The 21996-nt window shown below is 30.5% G+C and overlaps 3 protein-coding genes across 12 annotated transcripts; 1 reads left to right on the forward strand and 2 right to left on the reverse strand.

Moving 5' to 3' along the window:
• Window positions 1-28: 28 nt before the first annotated feature.
• On the reverse strand, window positions 29-15005 carry LOC114873154 (putative mediator of RNA polymerase II transcription subunit 26). 8 transcript variants are annotated; one of them, XR_006829538.1, is made up of 12 exons: window positions 14688-15002; window positions 12948-13089; window positions 12607-12735; window positions 12366-12532; window positions 12047-12263; window positions 9151-11976; window positions 8640-9023; window positions 5928-8546; window positions 5360-5480; window positions 4943-5259; window positions 241-4779; window positions 29-106 (listed from the first exon to the last, which is right to left on the reverse strand). XR_006829538.1 is itself a non-coding variant. In XM_046286295.1 (11 exons), the coding sequence occupies exons 3-11, from the start codon at window positions 12731-12733 to the stop codon at window positions 4721-4723; spliced, it is 6831 nt and encodes a 2276-aa protein (XP_046142251.1). In that variant the 5' UTR covers window positions 12734-12735; window positions 12948-13089; window positions 14688-15003; the 3' UTR covers window positions 40-4720. The 8 variants fall into 8 exon arrangements, 4 of the variants coding, with proteins under 4 accessions (XP_046142251.1, XP_029037001.2, XP_029037000.2 ...); XR_006829540.1 differs by having other exon boundaries at window positions 40-494; window positions 591-4779; XR_006829539.1 differs by having other exon boundaries at window positions 40-340; window positions 437-4779.
• A 406-nt stretch (window positions 15006-15411) lies between these two features.
• LOC114873111 lies at window positions 15412-16432 on the reverse strand. 2 transcript variants are annotated; one of them, XM_029181063.2, is made up of 3 exons: window positions 16327-16432; window positions 15730-15890; window positions 15412-15648 (listed from the first exon to the last, which is right to left on the reverse strand). In XM_029181063.2, exons 2-3 carry the CDS (start codon window positions 15888-15890, stop codon window positions 15579-15581), a joined length of 231 nt encoding a protein of 76 aa, XP_029036896.1. In that variant the 5' UTR covers window positions 16327-16432; the 3' UTR covers window positions 15412-15578. The 2 variants fall into 2 exon arrangements, with proteins under 2 accessions (XP_029036896.1, XP_029036894.1); XM_029181061.2 differs by having other exon boundaries at window positions 16282-16408.
• A 202-nt stretch (window positions 16433-16634) lies between these two features.
• On the forward strand, window positions 16635-21801 carry LOC114873110. Of its 2 annotated transcripts, none has more exons than XM_029181059.2 (10): window positions 16635-17085; window positions 17423-17611; window positions 17691-17930; window positions 18007-18246; window positions 18318-18413; window positions 18495-18766; window positions 18835-18933; window positions 19016-19280; window positions 19362-19606; window positions 19697-21801. In XM_029181059.2, exons 2-10 carry the CDS (start codon window positions 17471-17473, stop codon window positions 19848-19850), a joined length of 1752 nt encoding a protein of 583 aa, XP_029036892.1. In that variant the 5' UTR covers window positions 16635-17085; window positions 17423-17470; the 3' UTR covers window positions 19851-21801. The 2 variants fall into 2 exon arrangements, with proteins under 2 accessions (XP_029036892.1, XP_029036891.1); XM_029181058.2 differs by having other exon boundaries at window positions 16635-16966.
• The last annotated feature ends 195 nt before the right edge of the window (window positions 21802-21996 follow it).

Below are 21996 nucleotides of genomic sequence, written 5' to 3' on the forward strand. Positions count from 1 at the left end.
CATATACACAACATGTCTGTATATGTGTATTTTTATTGATTTTATTGATTGATTTATAAGTCTATGATATAAATAAATCAATATATTTTGTAGGAATAATACAAATCTAAAAAATGTAATTTTAAGTTCACTTAATAATAATGTACAATAATTATGCTAACCAACCATTGAGCTACATTTAACAAATATTTATCAAATTGTATCAAGAGTTATCAACCATAACAAGCGAATAATGAGTACCTTATTTATAGTATTTTAATTATTTTGAGATCAAACACTTAGTGTTTAGACATATTAGATATGCTCTTCAAGACATATTTTTCAGTTAGTTGTTGTTCAGCTAAAAATAATATTCATAGGATATTAAAAACCATTATTTGTAAAATTATTACCAGAAAATGACATTTAACAACAAGAAAAAATAAATAATACCTACATACACTTAATTTCATGGTATTCAGTAAAAATAACATGAAATAAAATAGTTCCATTTACTGTAAAGGAATTATGAACAGATTACTAATTTACAATATGACTTAGAAATTGCAGTTTTTCAAATTTCATGAAAAATTATTTTAAATTTTATTTACCCTAATCTTAATGAATGTTATTAGCTACTTGTACTATACCCTGTTGAAAGTAATTATTGCTTAAAAACTGCATAAATAAAATTACTATACGCAAGTGGCAAATGAATTTTAAGTTATATGAAACCTACAAATTTTAAAAGATTATAATAAATTAATTACAAATGCTAGAACAAAAATACTTTGATCGATTACATGTTAAAACTTTAAAATCTTTTGAAAGAATTTGAATTAATGGGTACCTTAAATAAATTTACTTTGTTATTATATAATTATGTACTTCTAAAGATACATAGAAAAACTATCTTGAATATTATGTATCAACTTTCGTTTCTAGACACTGTATTCTCAACTATTCATAAAATATCGTTTACTACTTTATAAAAAAAATATACTGTAAAATTAAAACTAGAAACCTTGATATAACTACAAATTGTATTTTCATGTTATAAATAATCATAAAATTATTTTGATTTGACAAATAAGTAATGTGAAGTATCAAAGTAATTCATGAAACTGGGTATGATACAAAATAAGCAATTGCATTTTTTATAACACATTTTTCATTATCTTTGAAGTTTATGGTAATAATTAATAACAAGAAAAAAACCTTCATCAATGTGTCTACAGTAATTATTAAAAGGTACAATTAGCAAATTACTATATTGTGTATCCACTTTGTGTAATAATAGGTAATAATATAATTGTAATATTTTCTTTATAATCATAGCGCAATTTTTCTTTTCACGTGCTCAATCGTTTTCTACAAATATAGTATTGTATCTAATTTTTTATTTATATATATATATATATATATATATTCAATTGCATCATTATCAATTATTTACTTTTACTGCTATTTATATTAATTAACCAAATACTAAAAATACAAATATTTTGCATACAGCAGGTTTTAAAGTCATCAAATTTCATCTTAGAGCTGATGGTTTTAAAACGCATGTTCATATACAAAGTTAGAATATTCGTAGCATTGCAAACAAAATTAAGGAGCTTGTAATGCACTTATTATACATACATACAAATGGGCACAAAAGTGAACATTTTAATTGGTATAATTATTATAGTCTGCACGAAAAATGGTGCTATGTTTAATGGTTTATGAAGCACACTATAAACACCAATTACTTATTGAGCGTCACAAATACACCACGTGTTTTTTTTTTGTTTTTTTTTTCTCTAAATGTGTTGAATATCAACAATTGTCACATATTACAATCAACTTGCGTGATCTTTGGTGTATCTATAATATTTTTATTATAATACATACGTACTATATGCGATTACATGGCAGACAAACTTTTAAAAGCTCCTTAATTATGTGAAAATGCAAAAAATGTACTTATTTTTAAAATATTTATATTTACACACAAAGCTTATTTTGTTTATAATCTATACAATCATATAAATGTAATATTCAATAATAAAATTGTAACATAATAATCCCTAACTTATCTACCTAATTTCAAAGAGAATATTTTACATCGAAATTACAGTGTTTTTCCTGCTCGTTCTTAAATTCTGTTATTAAATAACTATACATTATTACACTGTTCAATTACAATATAGGGCTGAATCAAATTGAACGCCATTCGGATGTCCATTTCTTTATATGTTTTATATATATACACAGCATAAATTCCCACCATGTAAAATAAGCATGCTATTATTTACAATATATGATTCAAGTTTATTAAAACAAATTTCGATAAACAAGTAAATGTTCTAACTAAATAATTTAACTTAATATTAAAGATAGAAAAAAGGTTTAACGAAATTATAATCCAAAGTATCAATGGCTTTAGCCAGATGATGTAAATTTGTTAAAGATCTTTTCTATTTAAAATATTATTAAATTCAGTACTCAACATTCATATGACAGAAATATTTTTTTTAAATATGTTACCTGATAGCCATCAAAGCTGTAATACGTGACACGGAGAAAATAGTACCGACATGAATTTATAATAAAATATATGAAACAAAGAAGTTTCTTTGAAAGAAATAAAAATTTTAAAATATTAAATTAAAGCAATTCTAATTTGGAGTGAAGTTTAGTTAATCATGAAGCATTAATATGTTACAATTTTATGAAAATCATTTATGATAAAGGGGAAATCATTTATGAAATATTCAAACTCGCAGACGCATGTCTTTCTTAATGAAAATAATGGAACGTATATAGAATTATGAAAAAATTAAATAGACATTTTAATATTATGATATTTTAAATGCAGATTGTCAATTAAGAAAATGCTATGATGGCTATCACAGGTTCATTTAGAACTTCCAACTCTCAACTGTATAATTTACATTTATACAATATAAAACTAGATTATCTGTTCACAAAAAACAATAGTTCATATATATATCACATACATACATATATAATATTATATATACGTATGTATACATATTCTTGTATACTTTAAGTGATGTCAAAAGGGTGCTTATAATGTTCTCAGTGCACGATCACAAAAAATAATTAATAGTATGACAATGTTGCACAATCTGAATTATCACTAATTTAATAAAAATTTGAACAACTTCTATATATACAACGAGGGGTGCTTTATGTATTTTTTACAAGAAATTATTTACAAAATATATTCATTTATATATTACCTATCAAATTAACATTGTATTAATCATTTTTCTATAATTATTATTATTTTCATATATTTATGCATGAGTTATTCCAACGTTGTGTTTATGTTCCATAAATAAAATAAATCCTTTTTAATAACTCTATACCTCTGCCTTTTTGCAGTATTTTAACTCAAGACGAACTTCCTACTGAAAGACTATGTTCACTGAGACAGAGAAAATAGCGATCCTGGAGTAAATATACGTAAATACACGTAATCTTTGTTAAATTCATAAAATCATAAACTATACATAAACTTCTTACAATAGTCGTGATTATCTCTGTATAAATTTATAGAAAAGTACGATTGTCCTATAAATATTTTTTAAAAGACTTTTCTAAATGTACAAGTCAAATAATATTTTCAATTGCGTTCATAAAGGAGAGTATATTATTTAGTATAATGACGAAGAATGTATGTAATTATAATACTTTTTCATTTACAAATAATTATTTATACGCAACGATTTCGTGTTGTAGATGAATTAAAATGAATATCAAATAATTAAACACTTTTAAACAAAGTCTATCAGTGAATTCGTCAGAGTAGCGACTTAAGCCCCCACCAGTCAATGAAAATTGTCCTTGAAAACGTACATTTACTCTTATGGCAGTACACAGTCAAACTTCATATTTAATGCATTAAAAATTTCTCGACTTTCTTTTACCATTATTAACTTTCCTTCCATGATAACTAATAACTTTAATGGACAAATAATAAATGTATCTCCTTACATGCATTATTTTTGATTTCGATTAAAAATAATTACTTGTTAATGCTTATTGCAATTAGTATCTAAATAGAATAATATTAAGGTATTCAATCTGAAAATTTTGTATGTGTAAATTTTTCTCATCGCTATTTAAACAACGTCCATTTAGATTTGTTTTCGTCTTCAATAATTAAATACAGAAGATTGTAAAAGCTTGGCAAAAGAAAGTTGCACATTGACTCGGCAGTTTTGGATCAGTTCAGTTACTTAGATTAAAGTATAATGCATTGAGCAGATTATTCTGAGTAACTAAACTTTGTTTAGGAGTAAAGTATAACCGAGTACGCTAGACGGCGACAAAAACATTATAATGCAATTTTTATGATATTATTCTTTTTCCTTTATCGACGAACAGTTTTAAATGCTTTTAAAAATATAGCAATGATATCTGTAAATCTATTTAAAATATTTTCGTCGGTATTATCGAACATTAAGAAGATTTTACTAGTAATAGTAAGAAGTAGAAAGAAAGAAAGAAGAAAAAAAAAAAAAATATTGAAATACCATCCAGCACTCCAAAGACGATACTCCTGTAACACATACAACAGCATTGTGCGCTATTGACGCATGTAGTTTCACCAGGTGGGGTCCAGCCACACGGCAATCACATAACCATTTATAACAGATACACAATCAGTTGGATAGGCCTTGACGAGCGACGGTAGCTAATCACTGTCAAGGTCACTTCCCGAAGGTCATTTGTTTTCTCGGGATATTCGCCTCCGCTTTGCCTGCTCTGCTGCCTCAGCTGTTACTAAAACAATGTTCCCGCTGTACGAGGTGTTTCAATTAAAATGGTATGTGAAGTATATAATTTATAAAACTAAACGACGTTTCATATTTTTCAACGTAAATATTATTGAAAAGAAAGGAAAAATGTATGTAGCGATTAAAAGAATTGTATGTTTTTTACATACCAGCACCACTTCGAGTTTTCCGTCTAGTAATATCTTCCGTTGATCTAGACGCACCCCTTGTATTGCTTGCTGGTGTTGCCAATGGCGAAGCTGTGTTCTGCCGAACAGATCTTCTTGTTGTTACTTCCCCTAAGGATTCATTACTGGATGCAGAAGTACCTCGTAGCCTTTCCTTTCCGGCTGTAACTATCGCGGTTGTACTCGGTTGCTTGGTGGTTAATAAACGGCTCTCTCTTTGCACTCTATTACTGGCATTGAAATTTGATATATTACTGGAATTAATTTGACTGCCAGAAACAGTTGTGCTTGTATTTGTTCTAGAATAACAAAAATTTATTTACGTAGCGGGGCTCTGAAATCTCTGACATATTCAGATATGCACTGCTGCTAAAAGAATGCTGAACCGATGTTGCTTACTTTTGATCTTTAGACTTTGGAGATGCAGCTGATGTTTCGTCTGATAATCGCATTCTTGCTTTTCCTACTGATTCAATCAATGGCTCATCATCAGACGAATCTACTTCTACCACAATGGGACCTAAAAATACAAAAATATTTGTATCAAAGTTCAGGCCCAATTTTAATATCATTCGTACCATAACTAATACTTGTCATGTAATTAAATGAAAGAAATGACCGCTTAACAGTCTGGTTAACATAAGGAACAAGAAATGTTAAAATTTTGATTAATCAATTAGAATTGAGGCACTTTCATTATCCTGTTTTTGGCAGTCCTTATCATTAATTTAGAAGGGAAACATAAAGGAAATAAACACATACCTAATATCTAGTAAAATTTGTTTGAATATACATAGTGTTTCGTGTAATTTTATCACCTGTTGAACTACAGATTCAATGATCTACAAAGTGATCTACCTAGCCTTTTTAAAGGTAATAAAGTTACATGAGAAACTCTGTATAGATATAATTGGTATACTAAAATAAAAAGATAACTATTAAAGAATAAATAATATAGGATAAACACCTTTCTTAGCCTTGGCCAATATATTGAATCCTTTTTTCGACTGTTCTTCTTTAGCAGGTAGTTGTTTCTTTAACGAACCAGCTTCATCTACACCTATACAAGCTTTAATAAGTTCTGCAGCATTCTCAGAGCATTTCCTTTTCCCCGGTCTTGGTTGTGGATCATCAGCGGTACTAGATGCTACAGAACTCTCGCTTTCTTGACGTTTCCTTTTCCCTACTTTTATTGTCGTATTAGGAGATAATTTTGACACTCCTAACTTTGGACTTGCTTTAGCATATGGTGATATACTGCGTCTCTCTTCTAATTTATTAGGACCATGAGGACTACTTTTTGGAGTCTTTACAATAATGTCAGGACTATTTAATTTCTGGGATCTCGTTCTTAAAGATCTTTTCTCATTAGTATCATTCGGGATTTCTATCAAAAGTTGTTCCAGCAATGACTTTGGTGGTCGTTTAACGTAATCGTCCGAGTTGTTAGAATTCAACCTTTCCACAAAATGTGTTTCATCGTTATCTTCAATACATATTACATCCTGCCTTCCTTCTAATTCCTGTTTTCTTCTACGTTTTCTCTTCACGTGTTCGACATCGCTGGAATCGACTTCCGGATTTTGTGCTGCCGGGCTTGGAGTCTCGTCCCTCTGCAGTACTACTGGATTAGAATACGTATAGAGTGGTGGGGTGATTCGGATCGGTTGTGGATCTTCACCTAAAGGCGATTGAATAGCTATGTTTACGTCACTTGTATCGTTCACAATTTTCTTAACCAGATCGTCTGTAACTTTCTGAAGATTCATAGAAGACTCTCTAACGGATACTTGGTGATGGCTTTGTACATTAGATTTTTGGTTTTGATCAGAACATTGCTCTAACTTAACGGATGTTGCGTTTAAAGAGTTCAAAGAAATGTTAGAAGTTTTAGCGTTATCTGTACGATCGTTTTGCCTTGTATCGTCAACTTTTGTATTGATATTAGATTCTACTTTGATTTCTGAACTAAAACTCTGACTACTGGAACATGAGTTATCTGCCGCTGCCGCTGCCGCTGCCGCTGCCGCTGCCGCCGCCGTCGCCCCCGCCGCCGTCGCCGCGTTAGCCTCACTTGTAACTGTATTATCAAGCTTTTCTGTCTTTACTTTATTATAAGAAACATGATTTTGTATTACAGGCACACCATTGTTATTTTGTCCATGAGGTTCATCGTTTAATCTAATTGCACTATCATCTACGACTGTTTTTATATTATCTTCAGTTGCACTTTCCGGGCTTCTCGACACTTGGTGTGTTGCATTCGTTATACCCTGATCATGCTGCTGATTGGTAGAACCTTCTAATTTAATGCTACAATTGTCTTTCTCAGAAAAGTCATTTGTTTGCTGCTGTGCGCATTGCAATAAATTATCACTATCCACAGTACTGGGTACAGAAGTACTAGTCACAATAGTCACAGATCCGGTTATTAATGGATTTGATACACTTTTATCGTTATCAGCCACCTCTAAACTAGCAACCATGTCACTATGACCACCAGTTCTCGATGCCGTTGAAGTTGACTTTTCACTAGATACATCTTTAATGTCATGTTCACTAGAATTTGATATATTATGGTTTAAATGGTTTTCAAGATAATTTGTGACAGACACAGGACTTAACCTTTTCTGACCACTGGACTTCAAAAGTTCTGAATGGGAATTTGAACACATATCACTATTACTAGTTGAGGAAGGCACGTTCTTATTGGTGATTGGTAGGGAAGATTCCCCTTGAACAGCAGTCTTTGCACTGCTTTGTGTTACCGGTTCAGTCGCTGGCCTGTGCAAAGGAGATTCCCCTTGATTCGGTGACTTTTCTGAAAGAGCATCCATGGACTCGATACCCGAATCTTCACCACCTCCTCCACTGCTAACCCTTTCCACGCTCGCATCCACCCCGATCGCAATCGGAGCTGTTGTTTCAAGCAACTTTTGCTTAACTTTTGCTTCCGTCACATTTATTTCTCCAATCGGTAATGCGGGCTTGCTGGAAGGTACATCAACGCTTTGGGATCTGGGAACTTGGTCCACTGAGTTTCCTATTGCTGAACTTTGCGTAGTTTTCAATAAACTAATTCTCTGTGTATTATCCACTTTATTTTCTACGATCGCTCGATCAACCTGCTTTATATGATTCTGAATAACTTTCTTGTGACCAAAATGCTCTACTTTATTATGCCTATTAAGTGCAGCATTTGTGTCGTTCTTTGAAACCATGTGGTTTTTCAATTTTTGACTGATAGTTTGACTTTTTGCTGTAAGGTTAGAGTTTGCTTTAGAATTATCTATATCGGCCTTATTTTTCCCCGATATAATCCTATTTACAACAGATGCCTGTGCATTTTTATTTACAGTAATCTCTACGTGAGTAGATACTTTGTTTTCAAGATTGGTAGGTGAACTTGAATCATTTTGTGCAGGCATATTCGAAGGTACTAATCCAGAATTCTCATTTTCAAATGATGAATTAGTAGTAGTTTTTGTATTTGTATTTGTATTTGTATTTGGAACTGTATTAGCGGAAGAACATTCAGGAATGGTCTTCTGATTACTAAAGTGCGTAGTCTCTGCATCTTGAGATTCTGTAACATATTTGAAAAAAATTAATAATTAAACGCTGTTTAAAAAATTAATTTTTAACAACATTTATAATATAAAGCAAGCACAATAATCACCTCCTAAATGTAGATCTTTTTCGTCCATTAAACTTAATCTTCTTCTCTTCTCTTGGCTAATTAAATCTTTTTTAATGCCATTTATTTCTGTTAGTCGCGAAGCAACAACGGCATTCAATGTATTATTCTTTTCAACAGCCGATCTATTAATGTCGCTATCGCTCGTTCTTCTAATTTCCCCCACTTTTTTCACCGCATTGAAATCATTTCCAGTCAATAGTGCATCAGCTTTTCTTATAGACTGACCTGAATCACCTTTGTAATTAAGTTTTCTCCACTTTGCTTGATTATCCAATATTCTACCACCAGATAATAAATTTTGTTCGCGATGTAAACCCTCTCCTGATTCTGATTTCTTTTTAGAATCTCTTCTTTTGGTTTTTCCTGAAGAATAAAAATCAAACACAAGACAATAAGTAGTAATAACATTACAGTTAACAATAAAGTTATAATTTTTTAACTGTAATAAATTATATAAAAAAGAAAGAAATAGTATTTGAAAAAATCTTACCTCCTCCTATTTTATGTTCTTGCATGTGATTTGGAACATCTAATTCAACTTGACTTTTCGTTAAGGACTGTTGCGTGTTCAAAGGTTGATTCAGAACAGTAGATTTATGTTTCGAAGGAGATGGAATTCTACTATTCAACGGTATATCGTCAACATCACTGCTTTTACTTGAACTTGGTTTTGTAATGCCACTTTGAACGTGTACAACATCGATCGGTAATTCTTGTTTTAAGGCATTAGGTTTTGATACAACTGTTTGAAGTATATTATTAACTTTACTGATAGTATTGGTACTATTGATCATCGTGGAATTGGATAAAGGTAGTTTCGATGCGGATGAAGTACCTATTATCATGCTCAAGGACGATTTTTTTTGCAACAATTTGTTCCCATCTATGCACTCTTTCATTTTTTTTAATTTTCCTCTCCTTTTTATACTAGTCGGATCCAATTCTCCATCCTTTAATGATTTCTTTTCTTTCTTTCGGATTTGTACTACTGAAGCATTACGTCCTCTTAAGGAAATATGTAACGGAGGCACTCTCGGTTCATCGCCGGTTCCCGAGTTTGGAATACCAGTGGTAAACATTTTATTTACTGATTTATCGGCTTTCCTAATCGGTGGTGTGTTTACAAAAGAAACGTCAACCTTATACGCCGGAGTAACAGGTTCAGATTTCTCTAATTTTAATCTTAGTTTGATTTTCTCTCCAGGCATAGGGCTCTGTGCGGTTTCCCTACTCGATTTTATTCTACTATGCTTCAAACTTCCCTCACTGGCAGTAGATTTTACCGTCGTTTCAGAATCTGATTGATCTGTATTTGTTGTTGTGTCGTTTCTTCTTGAGAAATTGCTGTCTGCATCGTCGTCCGAAAATATCGAATTTGATCGATCGTTTGATGGGGATGGAAAGGAAAAGAAATCATCCGGGTTATCTACCGCACTTTCCGGTTCCGAATCTGAACTCTCGCTGGGCATTGGTTCCAAATGGCCGGTTAAAGGGTTGATAAGAAACTGTCGTATTTTGCCAGTCGACGTGTATTCCGGTTCAGGTGTCTCTTCTTTAGGTTTAGGAGATTCAGAGGTTTCAACCTTAGCGGTAGGCAAAGCTGCGTTACTATTAGAAACATGATTGGTGTGAGATCCACATTGAGAAAAGGCACCTGAAACCTGATTTGTAGTTGGCAGACGTGTTGTATTGACTTGAGCACCTTGTGGAATAGAATTATTTTGTGCGGTCCACGTGGTCCCATTACTATTACTGGTTGTTGGCTGGTAATTTCTACTAAGAATATTTTGACTCTGCCCGTAACGGAAATCAGCCGTTGCACTAGTGTTAACGTTTATATTTTTCAGCTGATTATGATGTAATTGTTGTTGCACGTTTAATCCTTGATTCTGTTGTCCTAAATGGGACTGTGATGGAACCGGTTGTCGCGAATAAGGAGGAGGAGTTTGTTGACGTTGATTAGTTAAGTAACTTAGCCGTTGTTGTGGAATACTACTCATGCTCACTGTTGAATGTTGCATCAGTTGTTGTTGTTGTTGTTGCTGCTGCTGCTGCTGCTGCTGTTGTTGTTGTTGTTGTTGTTGTAAAAGTGGTTGATTGGGAACGGATGTAGGTTGCAACGATGCATTTACAGTTTGTTGTTGTACCAATGATTGTTGTTGCGTTGATGTCTGTTGCGTAAGCAAATGCGGAGTATTTATATTTTGCTGTTGATTCAATTGTTGCTGTTGCGTCAAAATTTGATGTTGTTGTTGCTGTTGAAGGAGTAATTGCCGTTGCTGCAAAGGTGTTCGAATTTGCTGTCCATTCACTGGATGTCTAATTGGAAGTTGACCTTGTAATTGTATCTGTGAAGGTCTGTAAGCCAATTCTTGCCTAATGGGAAACTTTTGTTGAATTTGTACTTGAGCATGCAATGACGAAGCAGGTTGTTGCATTTGTCCGCTAGTAGAAGTTTGATGCATTACTTGTTGCGTCATATTTTGCCCAGTGCTACCAATCACGTTGACCGAATGTTGTTGGGGAATAGTTGAAGGCTGATTAGCGTTAACGGTTGCAAATGCAGATGCAGAAGATTGAGATAAATCAGATACGACTGCTGTTCCTCCGATAAGATCTTCTGTCCTAAGTGAATCTAAATTTGGTGGTGATTCACTAGGCGAGGATAAATCTTTTCTTCTAACTGTTGGCTTCTTCGTAGGTCTCATACGATTAGTAATTCCAGAACTATCGATAACAGCTGGTGGTAACATTTTCTGACCAGGTATCACATTGTTAGGGTGCGAGCCAGCATCGTTTTGTAAAAGATTTACAAGAAGCGGACTGGACAAAGCAACTTGATTTCCATTACCATTCGAATTCCCTGCCAGATTATTATTGTTTGGTGACAGACTAGATGTAGTGGTAATCGAAGACTTGTACTGATTTGTCAACTGACCAACTGACACAACTGACTGAGTGGTAGTATGACCAGTAGTTAATGTTGTTACTGTCGCCAAATTCTCTTGAGCAGGATAAGGCGGAGGTGGCTGTACATGATGTTTAAACTGCATTGCATTTTTAATTGTTGCTTGTGATTCGCGACTATGTATTGCTTGGGCAGCATGTGTCATACTGGCAAATGGGAATGGACCATTATAATTACTCCTAGGTGAAGCACTGGGATTAGTAACTGGTTGATTTCCAGATACACCAACACTATTACTTCCTGATGCTGACTGTACAGATTTTGCAAGAAATGGTGGGATAGGATCACAGTCTGTAGGTGCAACTACATTCGGTGAACGAAACTGTGGTGTTTTTTCGGATGATGTACCTAAAATAACAGTCAACATTAGAAATGTTATTAAAAACATTTCAATTTTATACCACAAACAAGAACATACCAGCTGCTATTATTTGAGCCACATTACGCAATGCTGAAGAAATACTAGATGTATTACTTGGACCAGGTAAAGCTGTTGGAGTGTCATTATCAGCATTAGCTGTACTGCTAGTGGATTCATTTTGTGATTTGGCACCACTTTCCTGTGAGGATCCTGAACGTAATACAATTTCCTGTGCCTCTCCGCTAAAGCGGTTGGCTATCCTTAATGATATTACCTATTATATACAATTTATATATATTATTCATTTATTATTATTCTATTCTTATATATTTACATACATATAAAAACAATAAATATTAAAAAATATATATATTACCTGATCTCCTTCAACCTGCACTGAAAGAATTCCAAGTTGTGTAAGAGCTGGAGAACCCTGAGCTGCTAATTCTCGAAGACGTAATGCAGCTTCTCTGGGTATTGAGAATGTGACTCTGACAGAATTCCATGGCTCTACTTTATTTACTCTTAAACCATCACCTTTTTCTATAAATTTACAAATCAGTAATTTATGTGTACTGTTATTATGTAACTAATCTTTTGTTATTTGCAAAAATTACCTTTGCAAAGCAAAGATTTAAGACGATCAATAATGGTTTTAAACTTATGTGGAAACTCAGGATCTTCTAGGTTACCCTCACACGTTACCACCGTTTGAATCAGATCACCATCGCTATCAGCCGCCATGACTATAATACATAATAGATACTATCACAGTGGTAGTACTTGGAATAGCTTAAATAAATTTGTTGTACAACAAATCATCGCCTCTTTTATAATAAAAAATAATTTACACAGATTATTTTATATTTTAATTAATGTCAAACTATAGTTAACATTTACTGTTCAATTTAATGTTATTCCAACACTATATGAGGTAAAAATAAATTTTAATACTTACCAACCACAAATCACATAACTACCCAGAGAGGTTACAAACGCCTCAGGGTATCACTACAGTATGTGGTGATAAGATGTTTGTCTGTCGGTTTTAAACCGACAACTCCAAACAACGCCAGCACTAATAAATATGCTTATTGTTTCTATGGGACAAGATAATACAATTTTATTACGTAATGTGATATACAAAAGAAATTATATTCAAGCTATTAGGATACTAATAATGGTATTAAATAACTGCAAGAAAGGTGTAATAAGGAGGTAATCAAATTTCTTTTTGACACAACAAAATAATAATCAAAAAAATTATGGTATAAGGCATATACAATACAAAATAATAATGAAAAATTTCATAAGATTTAATATATAATCGTGTATTCTTCATTTATTAATTGTTTATAACGATTTTTATTAAATATTAATTAATGTTTAACAACCTATACTAATGTACCAATGAATTTATATTACAAAATATAGAAAAAAATAATTTATAATTATTTTTATTTATTATATTATTTCATTAGTTATTAATTTTTCTTATTTACAGATTATAAATAAAAGATGACAAAATTTATTAAACATTTGAAAATACAATATTCTGTGACTATTAACAATAAAAACAAATTACAACATGCTACAATTATTTCAATAAAACAGTTAAAAATTATACACAGATAAGATCAAAATTGATCTTTAAAGTAAAATTTTAATTGAACCCTATCAATATAAATAAAATAAAACTGAAATATTGTTACAATAATTATAAGGAGCAAAATAAAAATAAATAAAATTATGTACAACATTTAATAATTAAATTTTATTAATCGTAAATAACACATAATTAATACGATTTTATTTTGTCATGTCAACTGTTTATAAGTAACGATATAAACGAACGATATATGAAAATATTAATAACACTAACGTAGGAATATAAAAAATTATATACTTCGATATAAAATATTTAGAAGATAATAAATGAAAACATTTCTACTTAAATAAATCGAAATCGAAATAATAGTATAAAATTTCAATATAACATCAAATACATTCAATGCAAACATAAAATTGACAACTGTGGTCTAAACAAAACACAAACGAAAACATAGTGCATAAACAAAAAGTGAGGCCAATGAGCATTACTAGGTTATAATTTCATCGTGATTTTTGTCAAATTATAATGATTAATAAAAAAAATATAACATTAACATCAATTATACCGTCAATATTTGTCGAATTGACGAACATCTAGAACGTAAATGATTTTGGATTAATTCTTACCACTCACGAACTGCAATTAAAATCTTTTGGGCCATAAGATAGGGGCACAATTTCTATGTGGAAGGAAATAGGTTATAGAATATTTTTTTTCAAGCAAACGCAAAATGGAGATTGTCACGTTACTTGAAATTTAGTATTTTTATGAAAAAATAATTCAGTTTGACAATTTTCATAACGATTTTTAATAAAATAAGGCATCCAGAACACTGGATATCGGGGGGCCACCATTTTGTCCGTCGGGGGAGGTGTACGTGAAGTGGGCTCAAGCATGCTCAAGATAGACCGTCAAAAGTCTGAACATTTTTATTTCACAGCCTCCTTATATGTTTTATATTTAGATATGCTTACCATAATAAACTTAAAATTCAATAACGAAGATCATGGTAATCAACTAGCCTCACTTCAGTCTTTGCACAGAACGATTTCATACCGTATGAACACAAGAAAATTTTAACGTTACCCCATTTCTTTGCAACTTCGTGCGGGATTTCTCGCGTCCAAAATGCACGGAGCCACACCACAGGAGCACTAATTTTAATCGAAAATATGCCGGACAAGTCTTACTTCACTTTCTGCACACAGCGCGCGGTAGGAATCACGAAAAAACTCGACATAATCGGTAATATAAAGGGACAAGTCATAAAACGCCATGAACAATAACAAGGAGCCGCCATTTGCAATGCGAATAACTGACATGCGCAAATCAATCGCGCGGGGCACACTGGGTATTTGATGGGCGCCATCTTGCCAATCATTTTAACATTGAAATTTTCTAACCTCTTGTAGTTTATATCCTTTGTTAATCAATATTTATTACTGTATTTATGATTTTTATGCTTCTGTTTACACACATTTTACCTAATAAACATTATTATCATAAATGATTGATGTATTGCAACTCCAAAGAATCTATGAAATATATTTTTTATTTTAGTTATTTAAACTAACTTAAAATTAATAAACTATTCTATTCTTTTGTATGTTATAAGAAGTAATTGTTTTAATAATTCTGAATTCTCTCTAAATTAAAAAAAAGTAGTGACATACTGATTTTATATATCACATTCTATGTATAGTTTATATTTTCTAAGCAAAAAAATTATGGTATACATATATATATATATATAGAAAATGTTGATAATATTAAGAAAAATTATCTGTAAAATGATATGTAAAAACAATGCTTTAAAGAAAACAAGTATTTATTAACAAATAAATCTTTTATATAGTTGCATTCTAAATGCATATCTGAGCTGACTATTTTTTATATCATTTATTAATTAAATATGTATGTACATAATGTTGTGAATGAAATGACTTAATACCACTAATTCTTTTATGTGTATAATATTTAACCACTGGTAGACTGCATAAGTCCAGCCTCATCCATTCTTTTTAATGATTTCTCTGCATCATAATGCCTAAAATGAAATAAAATATTACTATTTACTGTGAAAAAAGGAAACTGTATATAAATTTAACTTATATAAAATTGTAATTACTTATAAAACTCTTCCATTTTCCTCTCGTATACATCAATAACAAACAGTTTATAACCAAGCCCTACAGCAGTAACAATTCCTACCATTATTCCCAAACTTTTCTTAATACGTGTAAGGTGAAGGTTACGGAGTTGAGGTTTTGCTAACCGTCCTTCTCCCATCTAAAATATAAATGTTAGATTAGATACAATCATATAAATATATCAATGGTTATAGTAAAATATATTCTCATTGTAAATGAATGTATTTGTATGACATATCAAACATATATGATTGACCTAGCAATTCATAAACGATTCCTGAACATATTATTGATATTGACATTATTTTTATATAATACATGATAACTTTAAACAATATAGAAACAATGTCATTCTTATTAATTTTCAATATTCAAAGTATCATACAAAACATAATGGTTAAAAATTATATTATAGAATAAGATTGGTAAAATGTAAATTTAATATTACATAACGCTTGATATTTTTCTTAAATAAAGATAATGATTATTTTATCTGTATTAAGAATTGAAGAACGTTAAAAAATGCATACTTTTGCAAATGAAACGATATAACAATTTCCTGAACTTTAAATTACGTTTTATAGGATCAACCGACCACCACCAACGTCAATACTACACCACCTGGAAACTGCTGGAAACCATTGGCAAACTTATAAAATAACTACTTACCAACTCACAAGATGTATTCTGCAATAAACCTTTTACAGACCTGTGTTCTCAAAATAATAAATTTTTATTTAAAACTGCTTTTTTAATAGAAAGTTTTTAATAAAGTGAATTCAAAATTGTTTATAACTATAAATATAAATGTAATATAACACTGTATATAAGTAAGTAAGTAATTGCGAAGAAGATAAGAAAGTAATTAGCTTTATCTTTACATCCATCCATCTTGTATTATTATTGTCAGTGGTGGATTTGGAAGAAAAAGAAGAACGTCAATTTACAGTGCTGACAAAGAGCGTTGTATTAATTTAGAACGTAATTTGATGTCATTTTACTTATAAACATTTTCAGTTACCTTTTTTATACCGGATATTATAAAAATTAATAAATACTGCTTGTATTTAATGGAATGTCAATGTTTATTCAAAGTTTAGTGATTGTGACAGCTGATGAAAAGCCGAGTTGTTACGTAGGTGGACACAGCTGTATTGGACTGTCTCATTATATTTGTATTGATAAAAATTCGACAGTGAATTATTTAGTTTAATAGTAAGTTTGGATTGTATCGAACTTATCATTTGATAGAGTCAGTTTCGTTCTGATTGTTTCGTCTCGTATTCTACTCAGATTTATGAGAAAATAAATATTATTTATGGATTAATTTTGTGGTACGTAATAATAGTTGTTTGTTTAACATAACTTACTTATTGCAGTTCTTTATATTTGCATTTATATATCGTTCATAGAATGTATTTACATATATACATGGGAAGTCTCATCATTTGTTTTTACAAAAGGATTTAGCGATATTGATTAACAAACATTTTGATGCTTCAATACAGGAATGAATAAATATTCAGAGAATTATCTTTTACTATCTTATCTTGTACTATCTTTTATACTTTTTGTATAACTATAGATTTTACTAATGTATTTAAATTATCATATCAATCATCTTTTTAATATTTTTAAAATATGTCATTATTTATTTCTTATTATATTTAGAGATCAGTTTAAGACTGTGTAAAGCAGTCAACTTTATATACAGTGATCATGGAACAAATGATTGCCTTGAGTACACAAAATCCATTAACTTTATTAGTAAAGTTTGGAATGATGGCTTGGAATGATACTTGTGGCAATGAAAATTGTTCTGGACATGGAGAATGTCATAATGGTACTTGTTTGTGTGAGGTAATATTTATGGAAATTACAATAGAACTTTTACTCTGTTTATTATACTTTTAGACACGATTGTTCCATTGTGTTTTAGATTCAATTCGATGGATTAGAATGTCATGTTCCAAATTTAAGTTACTATATCGCATTTGCAACTATATTCTTTATGTTGGCATTTATATGCCTAATCCAACTTATCATGTGTATCATTGCTGAATGGCAAAAAATGAAAGCACCATCATTTCTGAGAGCTTGTAGGATTACTACGCAAAAAGTTTTATATTTTATTGTGTTTCTTGCTTCATTGATAAGAGGAGCATATTTTACATCTCCGGTAAATATGAATAAAAATTAATATTTAATTACTTCTTAAATATTTATAAAACATCATTAATCTCATTTTTTGATAGACTGCATTCAAGGAGGGATGGTCTAGAAGTTTATTGTCCGCATATTATCCACTTGTTTTAAGTGGATCTTCATTAATTGTTTGTTTCTGGGCTGAAGTATTTCATTTGAAAGATATGTCATGGGATAAACCACAGTTTCTTTCAAAATCATTTATGGGCTTTGTGGTATTCAATGTACTAACATATTCTCTGCTGTTGGCAGAATTTATTACGGTTCAGATATATTCACAAGAATATCAGGTAAATTCAGTTAATTTATTCATTTCATTTCATTTTTCAAATGAAAATATGGTGTTATGTATTTTTTTCAGGGATTCTATACCAATGTCTTTAACGGATGTTACGCAGTACTCCTATTTATTGTAGTAGTTTTCTTCTTAATTTATGGAGTAGAAGTATTTTTCAAGGTGTGTTATGAAGGTTTAGAAATGAATCTAATTCATTTCAATGTTACAATAACGTTTTTTTTTTTTTTGTTTTTTTTTTAGGTTCGAGGTGGATTCCTTTATGATTATCAAGATAGCACAGTAGTCTTGAACAAGCGTATGGTCTCTGATTTAAAAGTTAATGCTGAAGAACAAGTAACCACAAAATTATTTGATCCAATCCCAAGTACTTCGCAGTCTTCGCAAGTGCAACAACAAATAAATATTTCTCAGTTACATCAATCTCGCGTTGGATTATTGTCACAAGCTTTTATGCTTTTCATCGTTGTCGGATTTTTGTGTGGCGAAACATTCGGGGAATTGTGGAAAGCTAAGTAAGTTTGGATATAATATGTGAACTTACTATATTTTGTATGCTTAATTTTATTTTTATTGTTATTAGAGTTCCCCTGTACAGCAGAAATTGGCACGATGTCGTTTTTCGCGTTATCGAAGTAGGAGTAATATTATGGTTTCCCTGTGTGTTATGGAATTGTTTCAGGTTTGTTTTTTGTATACCGTTATGAAGATTATAATCATTTTGATCAATAAATCAATGTAATTATTCCCTCGTTACATTTCAGTCCAGAACAATTATGGATTTTAAATCCAAAACGTATTTTGAAAAGATTAGATCACTCCAAGTATTTGAAAGAAATCGAATTACAAGATAAAAGTGGAGAACAAGATACTTCTCCCTTCTCGGATGAAACATCAATTAGTAGCAAAGATTGTTGGATTTGTTACGATAGCGATAGGCAAGATGCCGGCCCATTGATACAACCTTGTCAATGTAGAGGTGATGTCAGTGCAGTACATCACAATTGTTTGCGACGATGGTTGGTTGAGGTAAGATAAATATTTTAATTTTTTTTATTAGCTATTTTCAGTTATTTTCCTGTACTGTTGCAACTGTACTCTATATTCCAGAGTTCTATAAATGCTGATAGTCTTACTTGCAAAGTATGTGGTACACAATATAATGTGGAACATACAAATAGATTAGACTGGCAAAACAGCATTACTTCACGCCATTGTTTGCAAACAATTGTTATTGTTACAACAATGTGTGGATCGTCAGCTGCTGCTTGGACACTTATTCAATTAGTAGAGGGTCCAATTATCCGAATGTTCGCTGCTGGTACTGCATTATTAGTAATGTATGTTTGTATAAGGTAAGTTATTAATAATTATTAATATTCATACCTAAAGTACACGCTATTGTAATATGTTAACATTACATTTATTTCAAAATTTCTTTCTAGGTTTTTAAGTTTAAATACAGTTGTGGCATATCAGCGTGCTAAAATTTCGTCTTTAAATATAATTGGCTCTGACAATAGTGGAACTACACATGTTTCTACTATTAGTCACACGGTTTGTGTAGACTTGCCAAAATCAGAAACAGCAGCAATATAAACCAGTATGTACGTTTTAAATCGTTCAAAAGTTGTTGAATTTTAACTTACGAGGGTAATAAGCGAAAAAATTAGAATACAAAATTCTTAAAAGGAAATTGATATAAATAATATGAAATTGTTTTCTATAATTCTTTATATGATTTTTAAAGTAATTAAAATTAATTGCTACTATTGGTGAAAAGTGCTACTATCTAGCATATTATTTTAAAAGGTGATCATTTGATTTCTTAATTTTCTCACGTTTTTGACTAGTCTGTTAACAAGTTACCGTAATTTAAAAAAAAAATTTTTGAATTGCCTTTCTGCTTATAATACCAAATATTTGCATAATTTAAATCAATATTGGTAAAAAATTATGGAAGTAATTTTGCTGTAAGGAAATGTGTGTGTTTTTTTTCCAGTTATTAATATTAATTGTGTAATCATTTTTGAAATCGTTATTTCATAATTTTACAAATTTGCTGTTAAACAATTAATATTGATGTTATTTTTATGGAAGTTAAATACGAGTTTAAAAATCATTTGTATACGTTACTTAAGTCGAAAGATTTATGCAACATTTAAGATGCATTGGACTAAAAGTATCTAAAAATATCAATGATTGCGAAAGTAGAAAATGAAATGTGATTTGAAAGAATGAAATATTACCAACATAAAATATAAGTGTTATACAGTGGCTGCCCGATAAGTGTAGGGACGCTCCTTGTTCACACGCGAGCGCGCATCTTATTCTGTCATCTAGGAAGATAAAAAATGTTTATGTGTATGGTATTGCGTTTAACTTGTATATTCTTAATTGACTCACCTTATATGTGATAGCAGTGAGAAAAATCAGGTTGCGAGAAGAACGTGTATATTAGTTGCTTGATAAATGGACGTTTTCTAGAAAAATCCTCATCTAATAAACTACGGCGCAATCATTTATCGAGTGACCACTGTATATCCTTTTTTGGAATTGCCATGTTTTTGCGGATGTGAAAACGTTTACCGTTTATTATAATCCGGGTACTAAATGTACATATATAGGTTCCATGTTTATGATGGAATGTTCTAAAAAAATATGTACTAGGTAAAAAATTATCTCGAATTGTAAAATTATAGCACGAACTGATTGTAGTGCTATAACTATGTATGGTTACATAAAATTTGGTTTTATGAAATCAGAAATACTGTGAATAGTGCATGTTTTATGAATAATTCATTAACATGTAATAGTTTTATATAGATACTAAGAATTATATTATTTCTGTAGTATATGAATTTTATATTTGAAAATACTCGTATCTCATGCGGCTTAGTTTTATAGAATGTATATGTATATAACATTATAACTAAAAAGTGATATGTATTTCCTGTCCTTTAGCAAATAACGTTCAATGAAATATTGTAATACTAACAAATATTTTTTTTTGCTGCATTTTTTGTAGAAGTACAAAAATTTCTTAGCTTTAAAAATCAATTATGGAGTTGTCATTTATATGGTTGTTCAATTTGTAGATTATATAATACAAACATTAGTGATTTGCGATTAAGAAGTACTAATAAACATGGATTGATATCTGTTTCAAATAAAATAATAAAATATTTTTTCATTAGTAATTTTACAATTAATTTTGATTACTAATATAAAGTTATATGTAAAATACCTACTTTTTATTATATTACTGTTTGAAAAAAATATATTAGATGTAATATCGAAAATGTTTAATTATCAATTAAAAAGTTGTTTATATTATCTTGCAGAAGAAACTTAAAAATTTTTTATTTAATATACAATTTAGTAAAACTAATTTAAATATATTCTTGTAGAAAAATAATATAAATGTATAACATGAGCCATATGAATGATTACATAGAAGACAAAATATCAATAAGCTGTGATTATGATAAACTGTAAAATATTTGAATAAACGATTACTAAATAAAAGGGCCAAAACAAAAGTACATTACTCATTGTTAATTTTATTATTACGTTTACAAAGACAATACTTAACAATGTTATGCATGTATCAAACTAAAATACTGATTATTAAAAGATAAAGTAAAGTTTTGATCAGTGAACGTGGAAGAGCAGATTATAATGAGGTTTAATTTTAGGAATGATTCTGAGGTACCTTTTATTGTTATATTATGCCTTCAGATAA

Source organism: Osmia bicornis, chromosome 6, assembly GCF_907164935.1.
Source record: "Osmia bicornis bicornis chromosome 6, iOsmBic2.1, whole genome shotgun sequence".
Classification (NCBI taxonomy): domain Eukaryota; kingdom Metazoa; phylum Arthropoda; class Insecta; order Hymenoptera; family Megachilidae; genus Osmia; species Osmia bicornis.

What these genes read in the sequence shown, in the direction of transcription:
- LOC114873110 (XM_029181059.2), top strand. Translation starts at nt 17,471, where the DNA reads ATGGAACAAATGATTGCCTTGAGTACACAAAATCCATTAACTTTATTA. An exon ending in TATATTCACAAGAATATCAG is followed by an intron (nt 18,247 to 18,317) that starts GTAAATTCAGTT and finishes TATTTTTTTCAG; the next exon opens with GGATTCTATACCAATGTCTT. An exon ending in GAGTAGAAGTATTTTTCAAG is followed by an intron (nt 18,414 to 18,494) that starts GTGTGTTATGAA and finishes TTTTTTTTTTAG; the next exon opens with GTTCGAGGTGGATTCCTTTA.
- LOC114873154 (XM_029181168.2), bottom strand. Translation starts at nt 12,733, where the DNA reads ATGGCGGCTGATAGCGATGGTGATCTGATTCAAACGGTGGTAACGTGT. An exon ending in AAAAGATCTACATTTAGGAG is followed by an intron (nt 8,547 to 8,639) that starts GTGATTATTGTG and finishes AATATGTTACAG; the next exon opens with AATCTCAAGATGCAGAGACT. An exon ending in ATTGGCCAAGGCTAAGAAAG is followed by an intron (nt 5,481 to 5,927) that starts GTGTTTATCCTA and finishes TTGTATTTTTAG; the next exon opens with GTCCCATTGTGGTAGAAGTA.
- LOC114873111 (XM_029181063.2), bottom strand. Translation starts at nt 15,890, where the DNA reads ATGGGAGAAGGACGGTTAGCAAAACCTCAACTCCGTAACCTTCACCTT. An exon ending in AAAATGGAAGAGTTTTATAA is followed by an intron (nt 15,649 to 15,729) that starts GTAATTACAATT and finishes ATTTCATTTTAG; the next exon opens with GCATTATGATGCAGAGAAAT.